Here is a 19,200-nt window from a genome sequence, read left to right as displayed (position 1 = left end):
TTAATGCTGTTACAGTCATAACTCAGTGAAAACCAAATGGGGAAAGCCTGTTCAGAGTTTGTGGCCATCGTTCAACCTCACCCTAGATGCCCTTTTTGGACAAATCACAGGAATGGTCATTTTCACTTTGGTTGGATTCATCATTTGTGTTTAATGTCATTTAAATTATGTTATCTGCCAAGTGTGCAGATCAACTACAATTCCTAATTCGGCAGACGCTTTTATCCAAAGCAATTACATTTATACAGAGCAGACGAACGTTAAGGGTTTTGCTTAAGGGTCCAGTGATAACAGCTTGGCAGTACTGGGATTCAGACTCACAATCGTCTGAGCAGTAACCCAGAGCCCTAACCACTGAGCCACCACTGCAACTGATACATCAGTGTGGTCGAATGTGTGCATAGACTGATGGGTTAATGAATAAATAGGTGGATTAAAAAAAACATTTATGTAAAGAATGTATACCACAGCACTGTTGAATTATCAAATCTGATTGGACAATCAGATAGCTTAGTGTTGATTAATTTTCTATAATAGCACAGAGCGGACATAAATATCAGCTGCAAGACAACTCAGGACTTACTGTATATATTAATGGTGTTAGAGATTGAGATAGATATTGGTTATATTAATAACCACCTCTCTGTAAGGAGATGTTTATTTAACATTTAGCGAAGGAGTCTTGGGTGGTAGAACTTTTTTTTTCATGGTTAGTCAGTTTCATGTCATGGTAGAGGATTTTTCTGCTGTCTGGTTTCTCTGTAACATGACCTGCTGCGTTTTATCTTCAAACATCAAGAGAGAGAAAAAAGAGAGGCCAGAGATGGAAAGGCTGCTATAACTCCTCATAACATTAAATGCAATGATAAACGGGTAAAATGTATAATGTGTCATTCATTTATAAATGGACTTTTTGAATGCTGGCAAATTGCTGTTGTGGAATAAAAGAGGAATAAAATACTTCAGGACATGCTGTTAGGGGAAAATAATCTTTGGGGTGGTAACAGTAATTCTGCTTCATGTCAGGCCACATCACACCAACCACTATCATTGGTTATTTTCCTGTAACAGCACTAGCCTGTGTTTTATTCCATATATTTGTCTACGTCATAGCATAGAGCTTTTTCCTCATGGCTTAACTTTTTCCATTTGCTTTGTATTTATCAACACACATTACAAGAGTACAGTAATATCAAGAAATGCCTACTGTTACATGGGCAAATTTAAATGTATTCTCTTCTGCTTTGCTCTTCTCTTCTCTTCTTTTCTCGTCTCAGTTGTCTTCCATCTCTGCGAGAATTCTCTGGGAATCGCAGTGTGGACAATTTGGACTGTATCGGAGGTTCCGTAAGCTCATCATTCCCACGCTGGGATGATGACGACTTCAGTCAAGGCTGCAGCACACTTGGACGCAACAGCTGCATCAGCCAGGTCGGATGTCTTTTGCATGTTTTGCATGAATGTGCGATATCCTAGCCTGTGCAAATCATTAGATCCAATCATAGCTTGACAAGTTGACAAGTGTATGCATTTATAATTTCATAACAGTTTTAGAAACATCGAGGTTCCATGCCTAAGTGGCTGTGAAAAGCCTGTGAGATTAGCCTCTGAGTCATTTCCACCCTGCCTCACTTGTCTCTCTCACCACTTCAGCAGAGTGACAAATGATCAATTAAAGAGGCCTGGTGAAGTGAATGAAATCCATTGGAATGAAATGGCTTTGGCTGTTAATGCTACTGCTTGAATGGTGTTGACAGGATCCTATTCATACAAAGTGAAAGAAATAAAAATCAAATTCACTGTCTACTATTAGAAACATATGATGCTCAGTTGCCACATAGAGTGTGACTCGCTGGCACAAGTTTTTATTGGAGTAAATTTGCCTCTACGTCGATATTATGTCAATAATTTCCTCCTCTCTTTACTCTTAAACCTTAAGAGCTTGTTATCGCTTTGCTTATCTTTAATCCGGAGGTTTTTTTCCCCTCTCGGTCACTTTATTTAAATACTTTATTCCAAGTTATTTTACTGATAATTACTTTGAAGTGTCTTTAAGATTCACTTCAACTGGTTAAATAGTTTAGTTTAGGATTAAGCAAGACACCAGATAATGCTCATACTGCCACCACTGTCTCCCAGCAACCAGACTTGGGTTTAGTTATAAAGAAATGCCAGCACGGAATCACATACTCACTTATCTTTACTGTGCACCTTCCTCTGTCTCTATAACACCCAACCTGGCAATCCAGGCCAACTGCTCTGGCAGCTGGGATCAACCTGTCTCTGTCTCTTCAGATGCGGGAGTCAGAGTTGAACCAACGCTATGGAGATGACTCCTGTTCAGAATCTATGTTTGGAGAGATGCACGGGCTCACACGCTCTCACTCCCGGGCAGAGGAGCCTGATTTGCCTACTTGCTTCCGTTCCCGAAGCCATAGTTACCACCGCGCCATCCAGGCTGGCTGCTCCCAAGATGATGACACAGCATCGCTAGATTCAGATTCGCCACCACCCACTGCTACAACTGTACGCACCTACAGCACCAGCACCGGTGAGTACCAAGTTCACAGAATACATTTAACAAGGGTTCAGCTTATATGACTCGTGCAGATCTTTCTCTAGGAGTTTTGTTTCCAACCCTGTCTAACACTGGTGATTAGCATCTGGGTATTCAATGTTTGTGTGTGTGATGTAGGAAAATGTACTTTTATGGCAGTCTAGGGGGTTAAAAATGTATGAACTTTTTCATTAAAGGGATCATTGGAATTGGAAAATATGTGAAAATCGACATCCATCCAGCCACCATAACGCTTATCCTACACAGGGTTGCAGAGAGCTTGGAGACTATCCCATGGTGCTTTGGGCACACGGTGTGTGTTGTGGGGGGACGGGACGGGACCCTGGGCGGGGTGCCAACGTACTGCAGGGTTTGCAGACACATTTAAACAATACAGAAAGTCTGGAAATATAACACATGTCTTTGGAATGGGGGAGAAAATAGAGTACCCAGAGAAACCCCCCCAAGCAGTGGGAGAACATGCAAACTCCAAACACAGAGTGGAGATAGGATTCAAACCCCCAGCCCCAGGGGTGCGAGGTAAATGTGCTAACCACTAAACCACCCTAACACCGGCATTCAGTATTGAATCATTTCATCCCTAACACACATTTCCACCTGATAAACTTTCTCTTCCCGAAAGTTGGAGCAAGGAAGCGAGGAAGGGACGCAAGGAAAAGAAACGAGGAGGTGCAGTGTACAAAATGAGAAGCACCCCTATCTTCATTCACTATTTGCGTCAGACATGGGCGGGAGTCTAGTGATATCACAACGCTCTTGCGTGACAGGATTTTAGGGTTGGGCCATGGCCCCGTGAACCAATCACACACGCGTACTTCCGTGACCGACAGCATGTGTATCCAATGAAGTGCGTCTTCTCCAAACAATACTCCAATGACCAAAAGGAGAGGCGTTTCTCACAATCCTTTCTTTCCGCGACGTGGACCACGATACTGAACGTCTTACGGCAAATAAAATTGGGCTTGTTTAAACAAAGAAGAATAATAAAATAATAATAATAAAATAAAAAGGTACTGTGAGGCGTGTTAAGAAGTATTGTTTTAGTGTGGCTCGGGAAGCGTGGTTTCAGGAGGAGATTTATTCCTGTGAAACACGGATGCGCTGAGATCAAGATACGTGATGGCTGGTAAATAGGTAAATACACAATCTCCTACCATTTAACTAGGAGGTGGCGATCTGTTGTGTGTGTGTTTGTATTGTTTTAATCTGTCAGACATGTTTAAGTTTCTGGTTCCTGGGGGTATGTGCTAGTTTGGTTGTTCCAGTAATGGATGCTTTCCTCCAGCAGCCGCCTACCTGCCTGTATGACTATCAGCTCTCTCAGTCTGAGGCAGGATTACACCCAGGTCTGAATGACTTAGAAAAGCGAATGAAATGAATCGACAGGATTTCCCCGGCTTGCTGGAAGGAGTGCAACCTGGGTTTTAACGCTGAAGCCGTTTTTTGTTTTCAAGAAGCCGGTTTTTGGCGCTCCACTGAATCGATACAGTTTTGGCAGGACACACTACAACAGCACGCTGGGTTTTTCATTTTTATTCCACCTGTATTCATTATGCGAACTGTCTAGCTTTGTGCAAGATATTATTCCTGTCAATATACAACCTTTGAACTGTTCAGAGCACGTGCGCGCGCCTCGAGCTAAACGGGGTGGTGTCAGTCAGCCACGCAGCGGCCCCGCCCACTCACCACAAGACAGGCCTCGCCCACTTCCTACACACCCGTAGGGACTGTCCTGAAACTCCTCCGAGTCTGACTGAGCTACTCCTGAGGTCTCTTTCACATTCACTGTTAAACTCCACCCTGGCTTTATTCCATAATATTTTGTATCCATAGAGCAAGAGGGTGAGTAGACTATTATTAAAACTAAGCTCTATATGTATCTGTAGATGGCAGTTGAATTCTGGATTCTGATTGGTCAGAAGGTGTTGGTTAATTTTCTGTAACAGCAGCTCATTCAGCTAATTCACAGGGACTTGTATGGTGAAGGATCCACATAAGCTGGTAAACGGGTTTAAAAAAAAAAACGTGTTGCTATTTCACAAAGAAAAATGTATCATTGATATGGTGACGCTTTCTATTAGGAGACATCTATTTAACATTTTAAGGAAGGAGTCTCGAGTGTCTCTGGTTTTTGTAACCTTGCAAATCAGGACAAAGGACTTCGCACTTTCCATTTTCTTGACGAGTTGCGCTTTTTGTGTCGTATTAAATTCGAGAGAGGCTGGTGAAGGAAGGATTGTTTATAACTGGTATAATGTGCATGATAACAAGAACTAACTTGTCAAGTGGTCGGTCGTAACATTTATGTAGCTATAGACAGTTAAAAAGCATGACAAAAATCGAAATTGTTGACAAATTTTAATACAAAATTTGTGTGCAGTAATGAGAAAATAATCAAAATGAATGGTGATAACAGTAACTCCGCTTTATATTGGGTCACATCATACCGACTCATTGTGGATTGTTTTCCTATACCGGCACCCTAACCCACCCATATATAAGTTATATATGTTTCTATATATCTACTAAGATACTGAAAACTGAGAATTGACAGCTCAGTAAGATAAGGCAACATTAATCTGAGTAGACTTGAGTTACTTCACAGTAAGAACTGCATGTATGTGCTTGTGAACATTTGCAAGTATAATAAGTGGACGTATAATAATATTCAGCTTTTATATTTCTCTGTAATTATACCAGTTTGAATAGCTCCAGTGTGAAAGCAGTAGAGTTGTGCACATCGTAGCGAGCCGATTGTTTATAAGCAAACAATCCACCCTGCTTGTACAATCAGAGGAACTCAATACAGATAGATTTCCACACCTAGTTCTTTTCTCATTGTACAATGTCACAGATACCACATTTCTTTCTTTGTTTAGTAGCTGAGCGTCTGTTTTTTTTTTGTTTGTTTTTTTTTAAACAAAAGCCGAATGCAGTGGGCTTAGGAAGTTTTATTTCATTAGTATCGTACCAGAGACGCAACAAACGAAACCTGCAGATTACTTTGCTTAAAAACATTACAGGTACTAACATAACATAATCACTTTTCTCCTCCCTGGCACCTGTTCTCAAAACCACTGCTGCAGGGTGCTGAACATGTTGCAGCCTCTCAATATAACAATTTTTATCATAATGTACGTGTTGTTTTCTTTGGCATTTGCCCCTAAAAATCAGCTAGGGATGGTGAGGGATATATGGTGATGAGGGATATCTATAAGCACCATCTCACCGTATTTTCCCACAAGTATGTTTTACACTGGCTTTGTGCTCCTACTACACAAAGTTAAAGCTGCTTAGTTATTGAGTAATTTCTCCATCTACACACCTGTGTGTTGGAAACAGTCTGCACCAAGGTCGGGGTTTGTCGATCTCTGAAAGGGTATTTAAATCATTTTAAAAAGAGATTTAAAGAATAAAAAATGATTTGATTTGTTTATGTTTTGTTATATTGAATATGCTCAGTACATCCATGATTTTGGTAAGCATATAGCTTGCACAGCCACATGAGACACTAAACAGTGTGCATTCTTTTGCAACTAATTTTTAATATTTGTAACCAGTTTATGATCTTGTGCATTAAAAAAAAAAAAAATTAACTTGACCATAACGGGATATATCTATGTATGTATGTGTGTATATATATAATATATAATATGGTTATGCTATGGATGTTTTTTCAGTTGGCTATGCACTGATTGGCATAAATATCTTCAGCAATGAGAAGTTGTTAATTATATTTTTTTAATAATAAAAAAGATTAGTGTTCGTATACTGGTATAGAATTCGCGTACGGGCTATTAGTTTGTTACTCGTAATCGCTCAGTGGACAGATAGGTCCAATAACCAACAAAAGCGGGGAAAAAACTACTCATTATTGACTTTCACAAGTTTTCACTTGATCTGTGTGTTTAAATATAATACACTTCGCAACGATGTGATACACACTGATGCTGAAGCTGTAGTTAACATGTAAACTACTTCTTTCCATCCCAGCGCTTGCTGCACTACACACATTGACTGAGGCATGATCTGGCTGACATTAGAATATTTTTATTTTTACAAGGTAGATTAATTACCGGGAACAGTTGACATCAGTGACACGCGGATATTTGGTAACAGATATCTGAGAAACCAAGCGAAATCGAAAAACCCGCATAATATCTTTTACATGTGATGTTTTTGTCAAGATCATAAACTCCTAGTATGCCTAGTATGGTGTGTGTGTGTGTGTGTGTGCGCATGTGTGTCATTCAGAGATTAGATTGGGGGTGCCCAGTCATCTTTGCACAAAGGATCTAATCTAGCCAGACTGTTCAGGGGTTATTTTTTGGCCATGGTGACCGTGGAATTTTCAGGCGAAGTTTACATGCCTGTTAGCATAAATTAATGGAGGAAAAATGGTCCATCTGACTAAGCTGTAAATTAGCATTTAATTAGTATTCATCTTTGTTACACAGTATTTCTGAGCAGATGGTGCGCTTGGAGTGTTTTTTTTTTGTTTTTTTTTTTGGGCCAGACGTAGACTGGGATTCTGTACTTTGTGGCAAAAATAGGGGTGCGAATATGGCAGTGTGCCAGGGTTTTTTTTTTTTTTGTCAGCTTGTGGGCAGAGTGAGTTGGCACAGCCTCGACAGAGAGCATACTGTAGAGAAAGGAGGGGGAGAGAGAGAGAGAGAGAGAGAGGAGTAAAGAATTTAATCTGGATCATAACAAGGGACAAACTAGATGGAAAATGAACAACAACAAAAAAAGAAGCTGTGATGGCACAGGTTATTCTTGTGTTTATCACTACGAGGCAACCTTTTAGCCGTCAGACATCGTTTAACAGCATTAAGAGACTTTGTGCTTACTGGCAGCTGTTCTCCTGGCCCTGGGTAAGAGATGATATTCTGGGCTACATAATTGTATAATGCTTTTATGCGTGCGTGTAGGAAAGACTGAAAGAGAATGCAGATGTGGGCAGATTTTTGCACATCTCCCTTACACATACATTACAAACCAAAAGTGTCTGTCAAATCCACTACCAAGAATTTGCGCATAACTAATTTAGTCAGTCATTCAAAATGAATACAGTTTTACTTCGAATACAATTCTGTTCCTAGATATTTCCAGAACTAGATCATTCTTCATAAATAAAGTGGGGGGAAAAAAACACTTTTTTTCCTTCAAAATATTGTATCATCAAACGCGAATCGTCTGTGTACAGGATGGTCTGTTATATCAAGAGCAGACCTTATTTTTGCCGTGTTAGTTCACATCTCTACTCGTATAGTTCTCCATTCATCAGTGTCAGTCATCTAATCAAGGTGCACAGACTTTTACTCGCCTCTAAATGGCTGCTTAGTTTTAATCGTCACCATGAACACATTGAAGGATAATCTGGTTATGTTTCCTTTCCACGGTCCAGCACCCCCCCGAGTTATGATCAAATGAATCTGATCTGTTTCATTCAGAAATATATTATGTTTATACAGTACTGTGCAAAAGTCAGGCACATGCAAAGATGCCTTCAAAAGTAGTGAAATTAAACATTCTGTATTAAAATGTACTACTAAGAGCACTAAACAGTAATAAACGAAATAAATTCAGTATTTGGTGTGACAACCCTTGGCTTTAAAAAAACAACAGTAGTAGTCTCGGGTACACTTTGTGCAGTTTATAAGGAAATTAGCAGGTAAGTTTTATTGAGTACCTTGGAGATTATGCCACATTTCTGACTGTCGCACTTGTCTTTTCTGCAAGAAACACCCAGCAGCCTTCATTATGTTTTTTTTGTCTGATAAGTCGTCTGTTGTATATGTTATAAAACATTTCTGTAACGTAAAATTTTTTGTTGGAAAGTAATGTTTTTGTACTGACTGGACATTGCAGAAGCCATAAAATAAACATCTACAACAAAATTTGTATCAAAAATATACTTTTGCACAGTACTGTACATTGTTTACATATACATGTTTAATATATGTATGTATGTGTATATACATATATTTTTTTTCACATCGTAGAACATCAAACAGTAAGTTGGGTCCTTAGAAAGGTTCTCTCTAGCCTGAGAAGTTTTACACCAAAATATTCATTAAAAGTGTAAAAATAATAATAATAATAATAATAATAAAGTGTAAAATTAAGGGTTATGGCTTGGTATGTTAAAAATGGCAGAATTGTCATGTAGATCCTTCTAATTATAGGGTCGCTCTTATTCATTCATACTTAATTCACACTCATTCACAACTAGGGTCGATATAGCATCGCCAGTTCACCTAACTGCATTTTTGTTTTGTTGAAGGAAACAGGAGAACCCAGAGGAAACCCGTGAGAGCCTGCGAAATGTGAAACTGCACTCGGACACTAATGTGGTGTTCACACCGGGCACGTTTGCTACAGTCCGAATTCATGTACGATTGTTCCCGGCGCCCCAACGGCGTCGGTCTGGTTTCTGACTCGCTTTATTCTATCGAACCCCGTTGTGTTTTTCATCGTACATCATCACAAACATGCATAGAGAACCCGACACGACTTGTGAAAGCCTGCTAAGCCAAGCTCAGGGTTGAACCGGAGACCCTGAAGCTGCGAGGCAGCAATACTATCCACTACGCCACAATGCTGTCTCTTATTACATTAAAAGGATGAAATCATAGTATATTCAGTAGTGGACACAGACTTAAATACCTTACTGAGACTCTTTTAGAGCAAGTTTCTATGTACACCCTAGATTTTAATGCTGCTTCCTTGTAGATAATGTATGGTTCAGTCTGTTCTGTGCAGGAATCTTGGCGTCACAGAGCCACATCCAAGTTTAGCCTGGCTGATGATAATGATTAGGTCTCCATCTGCTTAATCGCATGGCGTGGAATAAAAGCTCTGGCAATGAGAGCAGTCGAAATCAGTTCTTGTATCACAAATTGGAGGATTTTTTTTAAATTCAAAAGGTCAGCTGCCTGTCAAGAAAGCAGTAATTGGTTGCATCTAAGCCTGTTTTCTGTTTGCTGCTCAAAGCACTTCAGGAGGCATGCATTATTTAGACTTACATTTCAGTCTTACGTGTAAGGATGTTGCACATCGAGTTCATAAATATGCAGTGCACTGCAGTCGCTCTTTAGTTGCTGTGTAGTGTAAATAACACTTCGCTATCAATCCCTTTCATCAATAAACGTGCAAGATGTTATTAGTCGGCTTTGAAGAGTTTGACTTGGATTAGTGGGTGCGAATGTGGTTTTTCTGTTTCCTCGTTTCCTGGAGGCCTAATTTATACGTAACACCGTTTCCGTTCTATATTTGGTCACGTAGGATGTCACCACCTTGGCACCTAAGACATTTTGACACTGGTTTCTGTCAAGTCTATTAAAGATGCCAGATTTAGTCTGTTACCGGGGTCTTGTGGAGAGTTATTTAGAGGACATGACATCGAGCAGGGCCTGGAGCATCATACAGTCGGTATGCAGGAAGTAACGATCTCATGTCTCTTCCTTTCTCTCTTCTTCGAGCTCTCTTTTCTTTCAGGCAGTCATAAATGATCTCATGTACACACCCATTAGTGTAGTGATGGCACATACCTTCCCAGAGACACTGCGTATAGCTGTATACACTTGTGTATGCTCGTGTCTGAATGTGTAACCAGGTCACCACACCAAACATATCAGTTCCTGTCTCCTCCTAGGTGCCTATTTTTTTCCCCCTTCAGTGTCACTCCAGCTGGGTCGCAGCTCTGATCCAGGAAATCTACTGTATGCTGTGCAGGTCCATAGGCCTAATACATAGTTACATGTCTCATAGATGAGAAGTGACCCTCCCCCTCACCCTGAGCCAGGTATGGATGAAGGGAGATCATAGAATCCTCTGGGTTTATATTGATCTGACTACCTATGAAATATTTTTGTAGTTAATGTCCAGCCCTCACTGCAATAAACCACTTTAATATTTACTGTGATCCGGTTAGAGTTGCATAAGTGGTGCTATTTTTATCTTTCAATCAATTTTTGGCTTCTTCAGTAGATTAATGACAATCGATTGTGACATGGGCAAGCTTAGCTAAGTATGGCGTATTCTCTGTGTGTGTGTGTATGTATCTATTGCATGTTTTTATCTCAATCGGGGGACAGAATATGATCGTTTAACCTTGAAGTGACATTTGGCTGCTCTCCATGAGGAAATTGCTTCTTTTATAACACATTAAAAATTAAACACCCCAAAGATTTATTTTTTGTTACTAAGGTTAGGGTCGAGGGTTGGTGTAGGCATAACATTATTTAGCAACAGGAAAAACTCAAATGACCTACGATGGACTGGCATTCCATGTGCGGTGAAATCTCTCGCCTCGCACCTAGTCTTATCGAGATGGGTGTTACCACGACGCCAACCAATATAAAGCACTTTCTGAAGACGAATAAATGTGTAGTATACAGGTGAGCAAGTCAGTTCTAGAATTAAAATGTGTGTGTGTGTGTGGTTGTGTGAGAACAGGAAAGAGAGAACAGGTGTTGTGTCAATACAGCGCTGCATATTAACAGCATGACTGCCAAATACCTATGTGCTGTCGTATCACTGAGGCCACTATCAGCAAAGCTGTCAACAAATCTAAGGAATGTGAGAGAGAAATAAATGAGTAAATGTGTGAGTGTGTGTGTGTGTGTGAGAGAGAGAGTTATGCATGTGTACATGGGCAGGCAGCATCTGTAAAACTAATTTAGTTTGGTAATCCACTAGTCAATTGGGCGAGCAGTCTGGTCCTGCGTAACAGCAGGTTAATCAGACTCGGATCTGTTTTCAGTTCATCTTTAGTAATTTCCCAGTACTGAAAGCACTGCTAACTCTGCTGTTATGCCAGTTTTTGTTCATTTTCAATGTCTTTCTAAAGCCAAATCTGGAGGGGAAGCCATCTTACTATTCTGTATGCAGAGAGGACTGAATGCCACGACTCATGTTTTCTGAACTGCTCCAGCGTTGTGTCTGTAAACTGATAGGTTAGTCATTTGTGGCTTTGTACGTGAACTCTAGTTCATGTAAAGCACAGGACGTTATAGAGTATAAAATGGAGTCTGCAGTAGATTATTTGTTTTTTAGCTAATCTCAAACACTACTCATCTTAGCATTTTGGGCTACTACAGATTCCTCCGAAGTGAGGACACGGCGTTTGGACACTGTTGGAAACTTGTAACCCAACTGCTGAAAACAACAGTGGCTCTTTTGTTTTTGTTGTTTTTACTGTAGATCTGGTGAAACTGCTCAGTACTGTATATTAATTGGGTCAGATTATGTGGAGCCAAGATCATTCCAGTTGAATGCTGTACAAAAATAAGTACTGGATATGAAATGCTGTTTATTACACACACTTTTTTTTATTCTAGTTTACTGAATCAGCCTGACCTAAAACAGGGTTCTGTCGGACAGAATCAATCATATATGCAGGATAGCTATTTAATTGGCTCGTTATTTGTTTATTCATAGTTGGTCATGGTCTTTTATTCACTGGGGGGGTATCAAATGTTTCTGTGCATAACTGTGGAGAATGTCCTGAACTGATTTGAATACAGCTAAACAAATTTTTCCATTCTATCATATACAGACTACTTCCTTCTCCCCCCCCCCCCACCGAATACTGTTTCTGAGGTCATATGTAGTGCCCCAGAGCTGACCTGACAATGAGTCACACCCAAGCACGCAAATCTTCTCAACATTTCACTGACGGATGTAAAGAATTCTGGACAGGAACCAGCTCGTCACACATCAGTGCTAATGAAGACCGTGAGAATGTTTGTGTGTGTGTGTGCTTGAGGAATTCTTGTAAAGTGTCTCTTGTCATCACCGTCATCTTAACTGATGTATAAAAGAACCAGAACCAGTCAAGTCGCAGTATCAGTTGTTGCTAGAGTGTAAGCCGAGCTTCAGGTGCTCTTCCTTTCATCGTATCAAACTTTGGTAGTGCTGTTAACGTTAAAATGAAATTTGTAATAGGGTTTGCTAAATAATGTTTGCTACACACCGGTCGTGTTCTGGAAGGGAGTGTTCGGTTGACTTGACTAAGCACTGTTTGTGTTCAGGTAGAGCACCGCCTCAAGCATTTTATCATCTTTCAGCGAAATCGGAGATCTATGTTTAAGCATTAGGACTCTTCACATATGCACTTAACACGGCGCATGCTGACTCTGCAAAAACTTGTACAGCAAAGCTCCAGCCGAGAATATAGTCAGCCATCAGGTGAGCGAGGAATGAAACATGACTAGGCGTGCTGTTATATAGTGATAGCACCCTCTCTTATACCACAGCAATTTGGCAACTATTACAATATTTATTCATTAAACAATGACTCATCATACCTTTTCATTTGTTTATGGTTACATTTAATGTTGTGGACACCTATGAAACAAGTTTGTTCCCGTTATCATGATGTAACTCACTGTATTGTCTGTCTTCAAATTAATAAGACAAAAAAGATTATTATTTTTTAAACCCACAGCATGTCATCTTACAGAGAGAGTGGAAAGAACTGACACTCAACACTCCTTCCATAAATGTTCAATAAACATCTTCTAATAGAAAACTTCATCACATCGATGATTATACATATTTCTTTGTTAAATAACGTTGTTTTTTTATATAAGTTTATTATTAGGTTTAGAATAGGTGGAGCATCCACCGTGTATGAGTCCCCGTGTATGAGCTGTTACTATAGAAACAATATCATTTAATGGAATAATAGAGTGTAGAATATAAACCCGTTTACGTTACAGCCGGAGATATTGTCAGAGCGGTGCTGTTTATAGCAGATGAATCTACACCACCTTCTTTGAGAATTCATCAGCTCTGTGGTATAAAGAATATTAATGACCACCTTCTGACCAATCAGAATCGAGCATTCAACAGCACTAGCGTGTAACGGAGTTCCAGATACTTTAGTTGCTCCTCATCATGTCCGTCTTTAATCAAATCTTAACAAGAGACTGACTTTCTAGAAAAAACAAACTGGTCTGACATCAGCAGCAAGAATCAGTTCCAAGTTAATCATGTTTTCAGTTACATTTAAAATTATGGATTATGTTTCATAGTATGGCTTACTGGAAGTCTGGAAGTGCCCTTGAGTTTGGCTTTTTTTTTTTTCAGTTCAGGTGTGTCCTCATTGGTGAAAACCAGTTAAAGGGAAGTTCTGACTCAGCCTTCAAGACTCACATTCATGTATCGTCTTACAGGATCCATTAAGAGGCTATTACGAAGCTACTGTAGACTATCCAGGATAGTCTGAAGCCTCGTCACTCAGCAACAGTGGAGGTATCATTGCTCATATGACGTGAGTCATGAAGCTGTAAGCAGTGTCCAGTCAGGGGAGTAATAGCCAACATTGTTGACTCAGCTGACTCAGATGTACACCATGTTTCTTTCTTTAGACTGGAATTTCCCCATTCCCACAGAATATATCTGATGCACCAACTGAATACAAATATATATTTGGATTAAAAGCAGAAGTTAAAGTGCAGAGCTTTTAAGTAGCTGATTAGTCAAAGTGTCTGGAAACTTGCATTAGCATGCGTTTATGATAGGGATGCGACGGTGAATTGATGTGTAACAATACCGGTATCACAGAGGGGGGGTGTGTGTGTGGGGGGGGTGTTTCCCCCTTGCTTATGAATGACCGTGTTGCCTTGTACATTTCGCTTTCGAATTGGTGGCAATTGCTTGAATGGTGGCTTCATTATTATTCTTAATGAAAAACACAACAACTACAAAACAGTACAATGACAAACTCGCTTATATTAAATATAGAACTTTCGAAACCAAATCTTCCGCCATCGTGTTGTCAGTCAGCTCGCCTCACTCTCGTCACGTGATAAATGAAATCTGACTCCTGCTGATCCGTGCTGCGACTCTGACTCATTCGGCTCATGCTGAATTGAGCAGACGCGTTCGGTTTTTAATTGTAGCGTCCGTTCTCTAACCGAACTAAATTACTTTAAAAAGGCTAAATGACGGTGGGTGTGGTGCCACGGTGGGCAAGTGATGTAATCGGTGTGCCGCCCCAACACCCATAACACAGGAACACCGACTATCGCAGAAAGCCTACTTTATGATTATCTGGGCTTGATCGGACAGCGGCGTGTTTCCGGTAAGCTGGGCATGATAAAATAACGATCCATTTCTGGTGAACTTGGCATGATTAGATAGTGTTTTAGGTAGTGTTGTGTTTTAGTTGACGTCAGTTGAAGAATAAATGGTAAATGGTCTTTACACTGTGTCTCATTCACCCATTCACACACACACTCACGCACCGATGGTAGCAGAGCTGCCATGCAAGGCGCTAACTTGCCATCGGGAGCAGCTTGGGGTTCAGTGTCTTGCCGAAGGACACTTCGGCATGTGGAGTCATGCAGGCCGGGAATCGAACCGCCAACCCTACGATTAGTGGACAACCCGCTCTACCACCTGAACCACAGCGGCCTGAAAACAGCCTGAAAAACAGAATCTGGCCAGTGTACCCTCAGATTCCTGTTCTAGGCTGACAGGAGCTGAACCTGATGTGATCTTCTGCTATTGTAGCACATCCACATCAAGATTCAACACGTTGTGTGTTCTGAGATGCTTATCTGAACAGTATAGTTATTTATTTGAGTTACCATAGCCTTCCGGTCAGCTCGAACCCATCTGACCATTCTCGAATCAATTAGGCATTTCTGCCCACACTGGATGCTTTTTGTTTTTTTGTTTTTGTGTGTGAAAATGCCAGGAGATCCACAGCTTCTGAAATACTCCAACCAGTCCATCTGGCACCAGCAACCCTGCCATGGTCAGTCACAGAGATCACATTTCCCCCATTCTGATGTTTGACATGAACATTAAATGAAGCTCCTGACCTGTATCTGCATGATTTTGTGCCTTGCACTGCTCTCACGCGATTGATTGGATAATTGCATGAATGAGCAGGTGTAAAGGAGTTCCTCGTAAAAACACTGGCCGGAGAGCGTTGTGTGCTATTTGCGTATTGCTCAGGAGAAATAAAATCAGAACATCTGAACATGTGTTCTTGTCTGGATAGTCTACTTAAATGTATGTCTCTGTTTGTGACTCTGGTTCCTGGAAGCAGAAAGGCACAGAAAACACCAACACTTAGCATGGCTCAAATTTAACAGCAGCTCTTTTGTCTTGCCTGTTTACCTTAATCTCTTCCACATGTTTGCACAGGACTTTGAATGCGTGCTATTGGACCGAACAGGAACAGGCTTTACAAACAAGCTTTACAAGCAGATTTACAAACAAGCTGCATAAGAGTACGCAAGTAAATACCAACTTTACTAGAGGGCTGAAAACACAGTCTCGGCTCTAGGTCATTGTGTATGGTACACAGTGAACGAAACTATAAAATTGTAGGAGGGGGAACCAAAAAGCATGTGGGAAGTTTTCTGTGAACTACCCTGCAATCATTTCACCTAGCACCACCCATATTCCCCAAAATATGCTTCTGTTACCTCATGCTGAGACACACACACACACACAGTCTTGAACACTTGTACACACATCTGCAGACGCCACTTTACACACTCTCATAAACCCCCCACTCCACCCAAACACACATTCACATGTGCACTCACCCACCTACTGAGAGACAGGGCTGGAATAACAAGAGTAGTGTTGGAAAAAGGGGACCAGGGCAGCACATTTGCGTCAGAGCGCGGCGTACAGTAAACACTGCTAACCTACACACATGCAGTGAGCTATGGAAATGGTTTCATGTGAAGAACACTTTCTGTAAAGCTTTGCCAAATCGGTGTACTCACAGTCTCACTCAGTGTGTTGAGATAATCTAATAAGTATGTGTGTGTGTGTGTGTGTCTGTGTGTTGATACACACACATACTTTTAGTCTGTTATACAGAGCAGGATATTCCCATATAAAGAAGTTCATTCAGCGCTTCATCACAGATTGCGTGAGGTCTACTTACTTAATGGTAAATGCTGAACACAGTGCTTATGTCTTTTGTTTGCCCTTAAACAAGCAGGAGTTCTCCCTCTGTGTTTGATGGTGCACTTTTTTAAATCTGTGGATCTATACATCAATGTGATTTGACTTGAAGAGCCACAGTTCATCTAAGGAGTCATAACAAAATGAGACGTGAGAAGAAAAGAATAGTAGAAGAGAAAGAAAGCACTCTGGTGTAATTACTGGAAAATTAGAGCCAGTCATGACTTCCTGCATCAGCTTCATTTCCTGGATTTTTACCCACATACATTCTATCACAAATGCTTTGGGGCGTGGGCTGAATGAATCCTTTATTACAGAAATTCCATGACCTCTCACACTCGCTCAGAAAGAGAAAGAAAGCGAGAGATAGCTGTGTTCAGCATTTCCTGCTGTCTAGATCTAAATCACGTTATAGCTAATTCCATATCTTGTATGCTGTAGAGCGACACTCCAAATGGCAGCTGTTACTTCAAAATTAAAATGCAAGTGTGGTTGTTTAGACATTTGTACAAAAAAAAAAACTCCTCCGTAAACACACTAGCAAAAATAATGTTTCGCATTAACTATCTTTGTGTTTGGTTGTGTGTGTGTGTGTGTATATGTACTCGGCAACAAAAGAAACGTTCCTTTTTCAGGACACTGTATTTTAAAGATAATTTTGTAAAATCCAAATAAGCTTTACAGATCTTTATTGGAAAGGGTTTAAACAATGTTTTTCATGCTTGTTCACTGAACCATAAACAATTACTGCACATGCACCTGTGGAACAGTCCTTAAGACACTAAGAGTTTACAGGCGGTAGGCAATTAAGGTCATAGTTACAATAACTTAGGACACTAAAGAGACCTTTCTACTGACTCTGAAAAACACCAGAAGAAAGATGTCTAGGGTTCCTGCTCACCTGCGTGAACATGCCATAGACCTGCTGCAGGGAGACATGAGGACCGCAGATGTGGCCAGAGCAATAAACTGCAATGTCTGTAATGTAAGACGCCTGACAGTGCTACAGGGAGACAGGAAGGACAGCTGATCGTCCTTGCAGTGGAAAATTACATGTAACCATGTGTTCCCCCAGACGTGATGGAGAACTTGCAGATGCCTTGGTGGAAGAGTGGAGTAACATCTCACAGCAAGAACTGACAAATCTGGTGCAGTCCATGAGGATGAGATGCTCTGTAGTACTTAAAGCTGGAGGCCACCAGATACTGACTGTTACTTTTAATATTGACACCCCCCCCCCCCCCCTTTGTTCAGGAACTCGTTATTCCATTCCATTTCTTTTCGTCAAATGTCTGTGAAACTTGTTCAGTTAATGTCTCCGTTGTTCAATGTTTTTATGGTAATGCTAACATTTACATATTAAGAAATAAAAACAGAGGACGTTTCTCTTTTTTGCTCTGTGTAGTAATGTTTTCTTTTACACTCTTCTGTGCAGTCTCAACATGTATAACAACGTGTAAGAAGATAGCTCCGCCCCCTGTCCCTCCCCGCCATTCCACCTCCAAGCCCTTTATCTCAGTGACGGTGCAGAGCAGCACCGAATCGGCGCAGGACGGTTACCTGGACAACCACGAGAGCAAGAGCCACACCAACGGCAGCTCGTCAGACAGCAGCTTGACAAAAGGTTCACGAAATCACCCGGCTGTGCTTGGACCTCGCGAGCCACAGGTTCCGGCAGCTCTGGTGCTTTCACCCGACTCCTCTCGTGAGCTTCAGAATGAGCAGGTGAAGGCAGGAGGAGCAGCAGACGAGCCCAGGACGGAGCCCGTACCCCGTCGCAAACTTTCCTCCATTGGAATACAGGTGGGTTCAAGTTTCAGGCAGGACTTTTATCCGTTCAAGCATTTTAAAACACGTTGATGACCGCCAGAGAGAGTTTTAAGGCAGACTGATATTGTGCCCTACATCACATCAGTGGGTTTTATTGTTGCTGTTTTCACATACAGATTTTTATTTTGAATACCTCATTTGTGCTGATGCAGTAAAACACTGAACTCATGACCCTCCAGTACAGGATATTTAATGTTGTTTAACCTTATATTCAGTTATGAAAAAAAAAAATACTTTCTGCATGTTGTATTCCTTTTAACTTTTTGTATTGGAGTAAATGAATGTTGCTAAACCCTATACTCTGTGGTGAAATAATAGGTGGACAGCATCCAGGAAATTCCGACCCGAGTTGAGACACCACCGCCATTGGCCAGATTCCAGTCGATTGGAGTGCAGGTGGAGGACGGCTGGACGTGAGTACTTCCTGTTTTCTCCTTCCTTCTTCCTGTGATACAGTAACATTATATTTTATTAATATCTTTCAAGAGGAAGAAAAGGGCATCTATTGTGTGAGATAATATTTTACCAGTATAAGACCATGAATATCTCTGTCTGCTGTAATAGTAGATCCCTTAATTCAGCACTTTTTCGTCTGGTATTCGCGAGCTGCGTTTGCTGTTCTGTGCATAGGCTTTTGCTTATCCCAGTTAGAGATAAGACAGAATCCAAGGACCAGCCTCTGGAGGTCTTTACTACAGCTTTTTGGCTAGAACAGAACAAACTTGTCTTCTTTTTTTTAAGCATAAACGTTACTATTAAATGTGGGCTTAGTTAAATCTACTAATGTCTTTTTTTGTTTGTTTGTTTGTTATTGTTTTCTTATACACCCAGACTCAGCCGCTCCAGTA

General features: G+C 40.8%; 1 protein-coding gene across 1 annotated transcript in view; it reads left to right on the top strand.

Annotated features, from left to right (window-relative positions):
* dlgap4b (discs, large (Drosophila) homolog-associated protein 4b) overlaps positions 1 to 19,200 on the top strand; it is a 109,121-nt gene that overhangs the window by 82,488 nt on the left and 7,433 nt on the right. Inside the window, exons 7-11 of the mRNA XM_053635863.1 lie at positions 1,278 to 1,431; positions 2,296 to 2,551; positions 17,958 to 18,325; positions 18,671 to 18,765; positions 19,184 to 19,200. The exon at positions 19,184 to 19,200 is cut by the window's right edge and continues 495 nt beyond it. Coding sequence (XP_053491838.1) covers positions 1,278 to 1,431; positions 2,296 to 2,551; positions 17,958 to 18,325; positions 18,671 to 18,765; positions 19,184 to 19,200 — 890 coding nt within the window. The remainder of the gene's footprint in view (positions 1 to 1,277; positions 1,432 to 2,295; positions 2,552 to 17,957; positions 18,326 to 18,670; positions 18,766 to 19,183) is intronic.

This window comes from Ictalurus furcatus, chromosome 11 (genome assembly GCF_023375685.1).
Source record: "Ictalurus furcatus strain D&B chromosome 11, Billie_1.0, whole genome shotgun sequence".
Taxonomy (NCBI): domain Eukaryota; kingdom Metazoa; phylum Chordata; class Actinopteri; order Siluriformes; family Ictaluridae; genus Ictalurus; species Ictalurus furcatus.
The sequence above is the reverse complement of the archived record's forward strand: the minus strand, read 5'-3'. Positions and strand labels throughout refer to the sequence as shown.